Here is a 15773-nt window from a genome sequence, read left to right as displayed (position 1 = left end):
AAGCAACTTAAATTCGATTTGAGTAGTTAAAGTCCTCTAAATAAATGTGGAAGATGAACAGTTTTAAGCTGATGGTGTTTAGAATAAAAAAGAGTTGGTCTTGGCATCTTATATCACAAGTATATAGTGTGCTTAAATCTTGTGTTCTTGTTGTTGCTATTAAAACAATGTCCAAAATATTGAAAGGACATGATTAGATTTCTATCTGTATATGTACTGTATGTTTGTCTGCATGTTTAAGGGAGCTTAGCAATGTACCCGACACAATATATGTTTCTTTGTTTTGCTTTTGCCCTAGAATAATGCTAATTTTATTTTGCCCCATCCTAAAAACTTTTTTTGGGGAAAACTGAACCATCCCCATATTACATACATACAGTGAATTCTTTTAGTTGGAAAATTTATCATCCACTACTTTGTCTCGTTCCACACCTGTGTTGGTGCTGTTACATTTGAGGTAAAGAAAAAGTTCACCCCAAAAAAATTCTGTTATCATTTACTTACCCTTGAGTTGTTTCAAACCTGTATTCGTTCGGATGAACTCTGAGAATATATATAAAAGAATGCTTGTGATCAAACAGTTCTTTGCCACCATTTACTACCTAGGGAAATTTACTTTAATTTGTTGTTCTGTTGAAAAATTTAAGAAAGCAAACAGTGGGGCACTTTTGACTCCCATTGTACTGTTTCCTACTATGGTAGTCAATGGTGGCCAAGAAATGTTTGTTCCCTATCAAAAGTCATTCTCGATGCTGCGTTTAACGCACAGAGCGGAAATGTGTGTCTCCATGTCAGAGATACCTTGACTACCTGGACAGGCACAAATTATGTTTTGAGTGTTTGATGGTCGATCATGATATCCTGGGGCTACAGGGAGAGTGTGAACTCTGTGATATATTTGATATCCGAGTTCTCCTTGCTCAGCGTTCGTTCTTTAAGATCAACCGAGTCGGCTCTCTCTCGTACTGGGGTTCGCGTTTCAATTTTGGAGAGGCACGAGAGACGAAATCTGTCTCCCTCGTGCACTCGCCGAACCGCGACGTCCTCGCGTCCGCCTCTGAAGTGTGCCCTAGCACTTCTTTGGAGAGGGCAGTGGACGAGAGATCTCTTGATTCTGCGGGGCTGGTGAGCACCGCCTCAGGGCGTTCCTCTCGTGACGCTAAAATGTTGGACGAGCTCCTCAGGGCGGTGACTAATGCAGTCGACCCGTTTAAGCTCGACTGGCCGCAGGAACAAGAGGCCAACAAGCACTCGAAATAAGACGACTTATTCGACTATTGTTGGCGCGAGACCACGGGGGTATACGATGATTCCCAAGGTTGAAGAGACACTGGCGAGTTATCTCTCCCCTGGGACATCTTCGTCCCTGAAGAAGCCCTCTCTCCCCACCAAGCCTTGCAGGATTACATTTTGCATTGGTGGGGAAGGCTTTTCAGGCAGCGAGTCAGGCTGGTGCTGCCTTACACACCATGGCGGTTCTGCAGGCATACCAGGCTGATCTGCTGGATGAAGTAAGCACTGGCGGGGTGATTGACGATGCAGCGTTTTCAGAACTACGCCGGGCCACAGATTTGTCTCTCCGTTCGACCAAGCACAGATTCTCGGGTTTGTTCGGTCTACCTGAGGCGTGAGGTCCTCAGGCAGAGTGTGGCAAGTCATACCCCCCCTCACAGAGGCAGGGGAGCGGCCCACTGTGCCCCTCAGGCCACCTCGGGAAGGCCTGAACTGAGGCAGTTCATCTCCTCTAGGAAGAAGAGATCTTAAGACATGTGTGCCCGGGACTATGGGGGTGTGCCCTCCTGGGGAGGGGTGATCTATATTCCGAGCAAAATTAGAGGCTCCTCTACTGTACCCTCACACGACCGCTTTGCAATCTTCGCAGCTATCAGCGTTTTGGGGATTAGCGATAATTAGTCTCAATAATGCTAAATATTCGGTCGACTCCTGCCACACTGCAGAGCACCGAATATCAGGCATCCCCCAACAGGACGAAGTGTCGACATTTATACCCCTTTCAGAGAAGCTGGCAGCGTGGAAATTACGGGTAGAAAGGACTGTAACCAAAGGCTACAGAATTCAATTTGCAAATCGCCCTCCGCATTTCAACGGCGTGGTCTCCACTTCTGTGCAGCCGGAGCGAGTGCATCTGTTGACACAAGAATTACAAGCTCTGCTTTACAATGGGCCATAGAACATGTTCCCCTATCAGACAGAGAGTCAGGGTTTTACACACGTACACACAATGCATGGATGCAGCTCTGGCTCCTCTGCGAACCCCGGGGCATTCGCATTTTGGATTACATAGACGACTGGCTAGTTTTAGCTCAGTCTCGAGAGCTAGCGCTTCGACATTGGGATGTCATCCTAGCTCATCTCAAAGCTCTAGGGTTGAGACTCAACGTCAAAAAGTGCGTTCTTTCCCCTACACAAAATACAACGTATCTCGGGGTCATATGGGACTTGATCGAAATGTAGGCACAACTGTCTCCAGCACGTGTCGAGTCTGTCCAAAACACCCTGAGGAGCATCAGGTTGGCCAGAAAGTGACAAATCATTACTTTCAGAGAGTTCTAGTTCTCATGGCGGCGGCCTCCAAAGTGATACCTCTGGGTCTCCTGCATATGAGAACGTTTCAGTTGTCACTCAGAGCCAGGAGGTTTCATCGAAGGGCCAACCCCCAGAGGCATATAAGGGTGACGCGCCAGGGGCTTCTCACCCTTTCTATGTGGTTCAGACCTCGGTTTCTGACTCTAGGTCCCACTCTTGGTCCGTTTTGTAATCGCAAGATGCTAACGACAGACGTATCCCTCACAGGTTGGGGTGCGGTCTTAGATGACCGTCCAGCCCAAGGGATCTGGAGAGGTCATCTTCTTGATTGGCACATCAATGCTGACTGTATTTCGGGCCCTGAAATACTTCCTCCAGCAGTTACGAGGCTATCATGTCCTAGTGCGGGTGGACAACACTTCAGTAGTCTCGTACATAAATCACCAGGGCGGGCTGCGGTCGCGGCACCTGAACAAATTGGCCCAGCAGATCCTAGCCTGGGCAGAGGGCAAATTCCTGTCCCTCAGAGCGATGCACATCCCGGGGCATATGAATGTGGGAGCAGACTTGCTGTCTAGACAAGTTGTGACAAACGGAGAATGGAAACCCAACCCCGAAGTAGTCGAACAAATCTGGGAAAGTTTTTACGAAGCAGAGGTGGACCTGTTTGCTACGCAGGAGACATCACAATGTCCCCTCTACTTCTCGCTGACTCATCCAGCTCCCCTGGGTCTGGACGCTATGGCCCATACATGGCCAAGACTGCGTCTTTACGCATTTCCTCCGATAGCTCTGCTCCTAGGAGTCCTGGTAAGGGTCCGTCAACAGGGTTCGCAAGTCTTTTTGATAGCTCCCGTTGGCCAATCAGAATCTGGTTGCGGACCTTGTATCCCTCCTGGACGACTCGCCATTGGCGATCCCAGTCAGGAGAGATCTTTTGTCTCAGGCACAGGGGACAGTGTTTCATCCTCGTCCCGAGCTCGGGAACCTCCATGCCTGGCCCCTGAAGGGCACCTGTTGAGAGGTGCTGGGCTTCCGCCTGATGTAGTAGAGACTATTCGAAGTTCTAGGGCTCCCTCCACTAGTAGGAGCTATGCCCTTAAATAGAGCGTTTTGACAGATGGTGCATGGCACACCATGCAGACCCAATTCACTGCCAGATTGTTCAGTGTTGGAGTTTCTGCAAGATAAACTGTCCTCAGGGACAAGCCCCGGTATTCTCAGGGTTTATGTGGCCGCAATATGGCCTGCCACGCCCTGATTGATGGGATTTCTGTGGGAAAACACCCTTTAGTCGCCCGCTTTATTCATGGGCGTGGCGGCTGATGCCTCCTTCTAGACAGAGAGTCCCTCGACATTACTCGAGGGTCTAGTTAGCGCCCCCTTTGAATGTATGGAATCAGCGCCTGTCAGGCTACTGACTTTTAAAATGTTTTTTTCTAATGACAATCACCTCTCTTAAGAGAATCTGAGATTTGCAGGCGCTCTCGACCTCACCTTCGGGTTAAACTTTTGCCTCTGGGATGGTCATAGCTATTCTGCATCCTCACCCAGCTTATCTGCTTAAGGTTCCATTCTCCACCGTGCATCCAGTTATTCTAGAGGTCTTCTGCCCACTCCGCCGTTCACGCAGCGGAGCAGGAAATATTACACCTAGTGTGTCCAGTACGTGCTCTTCAGACTTATGTCCACCGCACTAGCCAGTGGCGTTAATCTGAGCAGTTTTTTATATAAGGCAGCCGAACAAATGGGCGGCTGCCACCAAGCATTGGGTGAGGGATGGTATTGCTCTGGCCTATGAGGCGAAGCTCATTCAACAAGGGGGGTTTCATCTTCTATGGCCTTAGCAAGAGGGGTCCCCTTTGCAGCAAGTGTTTGATGCTGAGGGCTGGTCCTCTCCACACACATTTGTCAGATTTTATAGTCTTGGATGTCCATGCCACTCCAGGCTCATGTGTCTTGGAGTCTACATCCCTGAGTCCTATCTGAGACCTCCTCTCGGATTGTGCACACACGTCACAAATTTGGGGGGTCCAGACACTTGACGCAGCATTGAGCATAGCTTTTGATAGGGAACGTCTCGGGTTACTTGGCTGTAACCCTGTTCCCTGAAAAAGCAGGAACGAGATGCTGCGCCTCAATGCCGCACTGTAGGCGTGCCCGGACGTCCATTCAGATAAAGTTGGAACCTAATGACGCGTCCGCATTCACGCGTATTTTTAACCGGCAGGTGCGGGTTTAATTAGCCACGTCAACTACCGTGGTTATTTAAAGCCAAAATAATTTTTGCCATGTTTGACACATGTGATTCACAACCGGTCGAACAAAGACTGTTCTCCAATAGCGTTTGAAACGCAGCATCTGGTCCCCGCTTTTTCAGGGAACAGGGTTACAGCTAAGTAACCCGAGACGGTTCCAAGCATTCTTCCAAATATCTTTCTCCGTGTTCATCCGAACAAGAATTTTTTACAGATTTGGAACAACTCGAGGGAGAGTAAATAAAGAATTTTAATTTTGGGGTAAACTGTCCCTTAAAATTTTGGAGAATTATCTATTAGTGCTTTCTTTGGCAGATCACTCAAAACGTTCAACAATATTCATAATTTTCGGTAATATTTTATCTTCAGCACAAATACCTCCATAACTTTTAAGATTCAAAATATTGCACCACCCTATTTAGGAATGCACATAAGCTTTTCGCATCGGTATTTCGTTTTCTCACAGGCTAAAGGTGCATTTACACCATGAAATTCACACCTGTATCATAAGTGACTTTGATCGACAAACTAATTTACTCCAGTAAAACCAATCATAGATTCTTAGGGCTGTCAACATGTTAGATTAATTACATTTGTTTAAAGGCGCTAAGTGTATTTGCGTAATTATGATTCTTTCATTCTGTTCTGTTCTTTGCAGTTGTAAAAGCAACAGCACACGGCTGTCTAGTTTAGGAGAGGGTTCTGTTTACAAGTTAATGATGAAGAGCATCTTAAAATCATTTATTATTTATAAGATGAAGTTGTGATGTTTACAAACCGTTTGACATTGGCCACCAGCAAAATATCTGGTTATCATGATGAGAGAAAGTACACATTGGAAACTTATTTCATTATTGATGTTTGAGTTGTTTTGCCCCTCCGTCTTCGCTGTAAGCTACAAAACTCGCCCAAATTGGTCAACATTCCAGAAGTTTAATATCTAGAGATTGCAGGGTTTTGGAGTAAACACATCCATTTCATTCATTCATTTGCTTTTGTACAGAGGCCCTGCAGATGATCTGGCAGAGATATTATTAGTTTGGAGTCATTTCAGATGCCATCTCTACTCATCTCTCTTCTGAAATTGAAAAGAGAGAACCAGAACCATTCAGACACTTCTGCAATTCGAGGCATTGATACAACAGTTATAAATTTCAGCTTGCATGTATGTGGTGTTATGATGCTTACCTCTCCAAGAATTGAAACATACTCCAAAGTTCAATATATGTCGTAACAGCGATAAGCATCACAGATGTGAGAAAATGTGGCTAAGCAACACGGTTACACAGCGTTCTCTTTATGTAAATAAAAGCAACTAAAAACAGATATGATTCAGCAAACACAAGGCTGACATTCTCCAATATTGTTCAGGAGAAATATCACAGAACGGCAACAATATGACAACATTCATACCCAATTTAGTTTAATAATGTTCACACATTGAACTTCGTTTTACCCTAATTTGTATTTAGCTAATTTGAACATGCCTAATGGTGCTTTTAAACTTCTCAACAGTACAAAGTTCAAATGCCCAAAGCATAATACTATCATTCACAATTAGGAGCTTATTACACCCTGTAAGTAGGCCCAGATATGATTGCGCCATAAATGATAATTGAATCCAAATCGATTGAATGCCAGTATGTGTGGAGAAGCTCATTTAGCCTGTTAGATGTTCATTATGCTTGGCAGATGGGTGAACTCTGTGCTGTTGTGTGATTTCTCTCTGGGATAGCACCATACTGAAAGGCCAAAGGTTGTCTACTAAGATAATTAAGCTAATTGGTGGTGACTGCTAAGCAATGTACATTACCTACGGTTTCCATCAGTTCAGCATTTACCCTCTAAAGCCTGCTTACGCACACACTCATATTAACCTGACTTGCATGTATCCATCTTCTCCGACCCCTGAAGCTGTCTCAGATCTACCATATCACCACTTCCTTGAACTGTCAACGGAAAATGTCCAAGCATAACAGCCTAAGGACCCTGCAGTTAAGCCTTAACTGATCACTGCAATAAAACGCTTTGTCTTTCTGCCTCTGTCAAATGTGTTTCCTGTGCGCCACCGGCTGGGGTCTTACGCAGCAGGAAATAAATCAATATGTTTGTTTTATTTGAATGCGCTCTGATGATCATACGTCAGGATGAGGGGAGTTTCTTAATTTTTTCTGTCACCTCCAGCCTTGTTGTTCCTCATTAAGAATTCATTAACTTTGTTTTGCCTGCCTTTAATTCCACCGAGTAAAAAATATACTCATGGTACAGAGGTAGAAAGCAAGGGTTTAAGATTAATGACTTAAACTCAAAAAAAGATACTTTAAACTAACTTAATTCAACTATGGACAGTGGTTCAACAAAACAGAAATATGTTATCTCTACACAAATACTTAATGTATTATGAACTAAACTGAATTGAGTAAACTTAAACAACCATGTCTAATGTCCAAAAAACTTGAATCAATCAAATTAATCCTTCTAAAATTATTTAAGTAGAGACAACATGTTTCCAAAGTATTCCTTTCAGGTGGAAAAATCTATTTTTACCAAAGGTTGCCACCATACTCATAACATCTGTCAATATTTGATCAATATTATGTGGTTTTGTAAGTGAACTGTCACATCCCTAACGAAATTGTCATATATATAATGGTGCATATTCCTCATAAAAGAGCGCTTGTACAACATTTTAAAATGTCCTTCTTTTATTTTAAAATTGAAAACTTGTGCATAGACGGATATTTTGATGGCTGATGTCTGGACTCTATCATCAGGGGTTTAGTAAAATACAAACATGGTTCAGTATATTTAAAATAAATACATTCTCTGAGAATTCGTATTTCATGTTTTGACAAAAAATGTCACATCCATAACTCAACTAATAAATTACTCATCCATAACTAATAAATTTCCCTACTCTCCTGGTAGTATAGCACGTTCATTCGAAATGAAGTGTCCAGTTTACACTTTTACACCATCTGCTTTTTCAGTACACCTACAGTATAGATACACATACATTTGACATAGTTATTGTATGCTGTGCAGCAGCCAAATACACATATTTTGACAAAGGGAGCGTCGCTGGGAGATATGAAAGATTATTACATGAGATGAGAGCCAGAAAAATAAAGATGCTTACAGTACAAGCGAGAGAGGGAGAATGAGAGGGAAAAGAGCTGAGTGATGTTTTTTAAATTATCATCAGAGGAACATTACCTGCAGCAAGTTTATAAGCTTAGGGCACTAAAAGAGAACAAGATCATTGCATAAGAAATACAGTACACCAATCAGCATCTGCCGAAGGCATTCTAGTTTCACAGACTTTATTGTGCGGTCATTTTAGTTTAAAATTATGCTTTTTATCCAATGCCCCTTAAACACTGGTGGGCACAATGTTTGCAGATGTAGCATCGCTTGAGCTCAGTGGCTCTTTGGCTATAGACCACTTCCCTGTTGAAAAAACAGCATATGCTGGATCAGGTATGTTTTGATACTGGTTTGTGCTGGTTTAAACTGGTCACATGCTGGTTTAAGCTGGCCATGTGCTGGTTTAAGCTGGTCATGTGCTAGTTTAAGATGGTCATGTGCTGGTCTTTAGCTGGTCATGTCCTGGTTTAAGCTGGTCATGAGCTGTGTTAAACTGGCAAGGGACCAGCACATGATCATCTTAAACCAGCACATGACCAGCTAAGACCAGCACATGACCAGCTAAGGACCATCATATGACAATCTTAAACCAGGACATTACCATCTTAAACCAGCACATGACCAGCTAAGACCAGCACATGACCAGCTAAGGACCATCACATGACATTCTTAAACCAGGACATTACCATCTTAAACCAGCACATGACCAGCTAAGACCAGCACATGACCAGCTAAGGACCATCACATGACAATCTTAAACCAGGACATTACCATCTTAAACCAGCATGTGACCATGTTAAACCCGGACATGACCATCTGAAACCAGCATGTTACCATCTTAAACCAGCACAAACCAGCATCCAAAGATCCCTAACCCAGCATATGCAGTTTTTTTCAACAGGGTTTTTCAACAGGATTTCCTTTTTTGCTTAATGAGGACCTTCTGTGCCAATCTAAAATAAGGTTTACTTCACTCCGAGTGACGTAAAGTGCAGAGGTAGAAAATCACCTTCATAACATTTAAATACCAACCGATGAAAAATGTAATAAATCCATCAAACCTAAATAATTTGTCCTAAACTTGATGATTATAATTCTGCTTTGAAGACTTGCTTCTGGCTAGCGAAATGGAGAAAAGCACACGGTCATGAGTTTCTGAACACGTTTAGCTCTCTATTTAAATTTTCTGTATAGGCCGCCCTTGCAAATTGAATAATGAGCATTATAATCCCAGTTTTGCAAAAATGTCATGCGTGGAAGCATTGAGAATATTCCAACAATCTGTCAATCTTGCCATTGTTTGCTAACTGCTAACTGACAGACAGGTTTAGCATTCAGGGAAAGCATTCAACAGGATTTGTGTATCTAAACGCTGAGGGGAGAAAATAACACTAATGAGTGAAATCAGCAGGATACAGTGCGGCCCAAAATGGATCCCCTGATTGAATTTTTTTCGGCAGTTTTTCGCCTATCAAAGCTCCCGGACTTGTTTTCCCTCGCAGACCAAAGCTATTATTTCCAGCTTTTTAGCGTATTAAGTAATTGTGCTATCATGGGTCTATATCCTCCTCTGGGGACTGACATACTGCTGGAGGCAATCTCCAATGCCTATTTCCATACCCAGATAGAGTGTCAACAGACAGTAGAGAGATACAGAGGGACGGGGTGGGGACAAAGAGACAGATTGAAGCTAAAGATAAAGAGAAGCTGAGAGAGAGAGAGAAGAAAAGAGAGATGATGATGCCTAGACTGAATTGCACTGTAGGGTCACTAGCTCCAAGTCCATTCATTAAAGCCGAATGAGAATTTTAAACCGCATACGAAATCATAATTGCATTTTCTACTGGCAGTCCTCGGTGTTAACGATGAAATTGTTTACCTGTGAGACTACATCTCACTCCCCCCGCTCTCTCTCTCTCTCCTAAAATTCCTTCTCTTCGTTGCTGTTTCCTCTGTAGACTGCATAGCCCTATCTTTACACCTCGTTCACATAGACATGCTGGCACTGAAAAATGCCCCAAAACTGTCATCGAGAGAGAGGAAAAGAGAGACAGAAAGAGATGAAGAGAGAAAAGGGCGCAAAAGAATCTCTAGAACTATATTTTCCTCACAGACACACTCTTGTCCTCCTGTCATAGGGGTCTTGTCCTTGGGGGCAAGCAAAGTGCTGTTGAAATGGGATGATTGCTGGGGGAAAGAAAGAGAGACTTACTGCAAATGTCATTGTAACAATTTAAACTCACTCAGAATAATACAATCTTGCTCTTTCTTTAAAGTGCACCACTTAAAGCCTCCTTACTGTTGTCTTTATCAGTTTAAGAGCTATACTAGGCATTTTTTATTCATATGTTTGCTATTTGTTGTTAATAAGCCCCTGTAGATGTAAAAATGCAGCAGTTTGTTCAGACAGAAAAAAATATGTTGCCCTTGTAAGAGAACACTGGGTTTATTTAAAAGAAAACATCAAATATATGAAATATACCATTCTAGACAAAATTGTACCATTTCAAGAAGGGGTTGAATTTACCAGTTGGCAGGGTAATGCTGCAAACTTGACGTTATAATTCATAATGTATATTGTTCTACCGCAATGCAGCTCATCTTTATGAGTCTGACAATATTGATGGCCACAGCCTGTTACAATGTATGGAACTTTATGTAAGACAAATCTTCACACTTGTAATAAAATGCAGCTATCATGTTTTTCTAAATGGACTCTACTTTGGGGGGGGGGCACGGTGGCTTAGTGGTTAGCACGTTCGCCTCACACCTACAGGGTTGGGGGTTCGATTCCCGCTTCCGACTTGTGTGTGTGGAGCTTGCATGTTCTCCCCGTGCCTCAGGGGTTTCCTCCGGGTACTCCGGTTTCCTCCCCTGGTCCAAAGACATGCATGGTCTTTTCCAGTTGATTGGCATCTCTGGAAAAATTGTCCGTAGGGTGTGAGTGTGTGAGTGAATGAGTGAGTGTGTGCGATGGGTTGGCACTCCATCCAGGGTGTATCCTGCCTTGATGCCCCATGACTCCTGAGATAGGCACAGGCTCCCCGTGACCCGAGGTAGTTCGGATAAGCGGTAGAAAATGGATGGATGGATGGATGGATGGACTCTACTTTGTATATGACCATTATGTGATAACAGAAAGTGAGTCAGGATAATTGAACCTTCTTGAGGTTGCTTCCTGAAGCTACCATATTTTCTAGAAACGTTTCAAGCACCATTGCAAGGAATTTGATCGATTTCCTAAATTACAGTCTCCTGTTCATCTCCCTTCTGTTCTTGCCTCCTGTTCTGCCATTATGTCAGCTGATACTCAATACATGTCTGTCCAAGAGGAAAAAATATATATTCTATTGACATAGCCATTACGAAGTCCATTAAGTGGCACACAGGGTCGTATTTAATTGACTTTTTGAGGTGTAGACATGAATGGTGGCCATTGCTCTGTCCAGTGACCGCTCCGAGGTTAAACAACTCTTTTAGCACCTGAAACACTGTATAGCCTGCGGTGTATTAATGAGCCTTATGTGTTAGAAACAATAGAAATCATTTGAAAAACAAAGCCACATGAAGCAAAATATAACTGAAAACGAAGCTTAATTAAAGGTGAATGTAGTTTTGTTTTTATGTTTTTTGCTTTTATTTTCCCACCACACTCACCTCAATGAATATTTTTTTTCCCTGGGTGCAATTACAAGCCTTGCAAAGAGCCAAACGGGGAGTCGTTTTACAATGTGGGCAAATTAAAATTGAACTAATTTCCTTAGATCCAAACGGCCGCTTTGTCATCACGCCTGCCTCCAGCGCTGCCTCATCCTGCTTTGCATCCTTTGATATTGAGAGCTGAACCGTTCTGCAGCATGGCTGCCTGTGGATCCTCTGGGGAAAGGTAAATGCTGCAGAATCGTACCGTTCTTGGTATCACTGGTCTTCACATGAAGGCACATCAATTCCTCTTCTTCTTCTGTTGGCCTTATTGGAGCAGCTGGATGCTTTGTAAAAGTATCAATTGTTTAGTCGTAATAACCGTAATATGAGTAATTCTTGTGGTAAGGTTATATTTGTAAATGTACCTTTGTGTTGGTGTATGGATGTTTAATGTAAAACAATGCTAAAAGGGCAATTCCAGGAAAATGTCAACCTTACCACGAAAAATTTTACTGTTTTTACTGTGGTAACAGCACAGATTTTAACATTTGGTGGTTCAAATACACATGTGAGATCTCTCTTCAAATTTGTAAAGCATTTGTTTTATTTTCAGTGCATGATTTTTCATAGTCAGGTAAGTGCCATTTTCAGGATTGTCACATCCATAACATTACATATTCCTCATAAATAGACACATGAAAATTGATATAAAGTAACTATTTTATGTTCTATAAAGAGGCATCCCTCTCCATTCATTGGGTTTTATTGCTTTAGGTTTGTGCATTTTATTTGACAGAAATCCTACAAAGTTTATAGTCTCCCAAAAACCGCATCCTTTTTTTGTCACATCCATAACGCATGTTTATGTACCTTTTTTAAATATAATTTCTTTTTCATAGACTGACATTTTTTGATGTTTAGACTTTTATCAACAAGGGTTCAGTAAAATATAAACAGATGATTCAATATAATTGTAACAAATTCATTCTCTGAGCATTTTTATGTCATGTCCATAACACAAAATGTCTGGAATTGCCCAAAAGTCAACCTGAAATAAAAAATATTTCATGATTTAATAATTAGAGATGCACGATACTCCATTTCTCCACCGACACGATAGCCGATTCTTCTGAGGGATATCTGCCAAAACTGTTACTATAGTTTGGTGGTTATATTAACTCTCTTTAACTAAATTCTGAAGATAAAAATATTATTTCTTAATTTTCTAAATGTTATTAATTCATATAATGACTATTAATATTGAACACTGGTAATGTTTGTTAACATTTTCTATACAGAGAGCACAATTTTTTTTTAATTTTTCTGTTTTCTTTTGATTGACAGGACATTTCGCCCCTGATAATGAGCTATTTTTAAAGTAACTGCGTATAGCCGATGTGAAAAAATTGCTTTTATCAACCAATAACGACGATTGGATGATATATCTGTGCATCTCTATTAGTAATGCATGTTCATATTGTACAATGTCCATTATGCATTATTTAATGCAAATAAACAGTTTGTAAATAAAAAGTTTGAAGTGCTTTTTTGTTAGGAGTTTCTTCCTCTCTGTCGCTTTGTTTTCTACTTTACTTTTGACATCATAAATGCCTCCCCTTCTCTCCAACCACTGTATGTATAGTAACAGCCACTTGTCAAAATCCAGCTCTACACAAAAATCAATTTTTTACAGAGAAATACATCATATTTCAGAATTTAAATAGGTTGCAAATGCCAGTTTATGTTGACCGTACTGTGTATGTGTAAATAATTATCTTTTCAGAAGTTCTAGGTCGTGATTGGTGGCCCGTTTATTTGTTTGAATGCTTGTCTCACTTTAGTGTATGCTTAACCATAAAAAAAGTTGACTTATAAACAACAGTGAGAGCCCACATTGATGATTCATACATTGGAGTTGATATTCTTGCTAGGAATGCTTCCAAACGCCTATGCTGATTTAAACAGATGCTTGCTGAAGGCTTGCACACAGAAGTTGTTTCTCTGCATCACAATGAGGAGGAGAAACTGCTGGGGAAGCTCTGAAGCTTTCTGGGAATGGCTCTGTTACTGGAGAGGGTGTCTGGAGTCAGAAAGAAACAGATCAATACCTGTAATGTTGTGGCTATAGAGAGTTACCAATCTCTGGAGGAGCAAATTTAAATAAGAGTAAAACTAGCGTGTGTTTGTGTGTGATAGCCAGACAGGCTACAGACAGAGATCTGCTATCTTACACCTTCAATATATGTGTGTGTGAGAGTGCTTGTGTGTGTACCACTTAACTCAGTCTCGTCTGGCTCATCTCTAGGGTTTTGGTTAGTCTTTCAGTGTGGAGTCTAAGCTAGAGACAGGGAGTGTTTAAAAACAACTAGCATAGAGAAGATCAAATGCGTTAGCCTGCACACTGGAACGAGAGGAATGGAAGGGGGCTTTTAATGTACATCTTAAGCTCTCAGTACCATAGGGACTGACAGAAGTATAAAGGAATTGTAAAACATTGAAAATATCATCTCACATCAGCTTTATTTGTCCAGATTTAAAGGGGTAATTTGGGTCTTGGTTCAGGAAAGTCAAGGAATTCACAGCCTTAACTTTTCTCCTACGTTTTCTTTACAGCCTGCAGACCGGGGTTCTACAAAGCCTTTGCAGGAAACATCAAATGTTCAAAGTGTCCCCCGCACAGTTCCAGCCACACGGAGGGTTCAGCTCTGTGTCACTGCGAGAAAGGCTACTACAGAACCAGCAAAGACCCTCCCACCATGGCCTGCACACGTTAGTCATTCTCTGCTTTATGTTATATGTTCACCTTACTCCAGATCTTTCTGGTGAATCTCACGAAATCTGATAAAAAAGGGAAAATAAGTCTTTTTTTATGTAAAAAGGAACCCAGTTCCTGTGCCAAGTTTTTTTGTCATATTTTTATGACAGCTATATAAGCCAAATCTGTTAACCTGCAATGTATTTAAGTACATAATTTTGTATTTATGATTTAAAATATTCCCACTTCCGACTTGTGTGTGTGGAGTTTGCATGTTCTCCCCGTGCCTCGGGGGTTTCCTCCGGGTACTCCGGTTTCCTCCCCTGGTCCAAAGACATGCATGGTAGGTTGATTGGCATCTCTGGAAAAATTGTCCGTAGGGTTTGAGTGCGTGCGTGAGTGAATGAGTGAGTGTGTGTGCCCTGCGATGGGTTGGCACTCCATCCAGGGTGTATCCTGCTCATGCCCGATGACTCCTGAGATACGCGCAGGCTCCCCGTGACCCGAGGTAGTTCGGATAAGCGGTAGAAAATGGAATGGAATGGATTTAAAATATTTGTATTAGCGCTGACAAACAATTAATCGCATTCATGATAAAAGTCTGTGTTTACATAGTATATGTCTGTCCACTGAGTATATTAACTTTGTATTTATAAACACATACACTATATATGAATACATATATAGGAAATATTTAGATGTATTTATTTATTTTTATTACTAATTTAACCGTTTATTAATTTTTCAATTTTTTGAAATACATGCATGTGCATGTTTTTGTAAATAAAAAATAAAGATGCACTGTATATTGCACAGTAATACATTACTACACAGACATATATTATGTAAACAAAATCTTTTATACTGGATGTGATTAATTATGATTAACTGTTTGACGGCCACAATTTTCATACAATTTTACAATATTGTTTTACTGTTATACAGAAGAAAATACTGTATTGTGAGAAATAAGCTTTTAAAACCTTTTTAAATATAGGAATAGGCTTTACTTTGTTCAGACAAAGTATAATTATTTATTTTTCTATTTTAATACTCCAGTGAAAATGATTGTCATTTATTTGACAGGCTTTGGGAGATTCGCCCTTCCGATTCTATCGCTCAGTATGCCTGTTATTCCAGTCTTCTGCTTCATCACCCTCTTCCCCTCCTTCTGCCCCCTATCGTGCTTACTCAAATTATTCACAAAAACTCAATCTTTTCAATGCTAGCAGCGATCTGCATTAAAACAGGAGAGGAGGAATAATTACTTCCTTGTTATTCACGAGTGGGTGCAATTATCATTAACTATGATAATCATGTCTAGGACATATTCTCATTATCATCATTAGCTGAGTCTGGGAAACAGCAGATAAATGCACACTTCCCTGTATCTGTCTCCGAGCTGGCATTGTATAGCAAGC

At 41.5% G+C, this 15773-nt stretch overlaps 1 protein-coding gene across 1 annotated transcript in view; it reads left to right on the top strand.

Moving 5' to 3' along the window:
* Positions 1–15773, top strand: part of epha6 (eph receptor A6) — a 95502-nt gene that overhangs the window by 52373 nt on the left and 27356 nt on the right. The window contains exon 4 of the mRNA XM_056771767.1: positions 14211–14366. Within this exon, the coding sequence (XP_056627745.1) occupies positions 14211–14366 (156 nt within the window). The remainder of the gene's footprint in view (positions 1–14210; positions 14367–15773) is intronic.

Source organism: Triplophysa dalaica, chromosome 2 (assembly GCF_015846415.1).
Source record: "Triplophysa dalaica isolate WHDGS20190420 chromosome 2, ASM1584641v1, whole genome shotgun sequence".
NCBI classification, from domain to species: Eukaryota; Metazoa; Chordata; class Actinopteri; order Cypriniformes; family Nemacheilidae; genus Triplophysa; species Triplophysa dalaica.
Note: the sequence above shows the minus strand (reverse complement) of the source record. Positions and strands in the feature narration are given on the sequence as shown.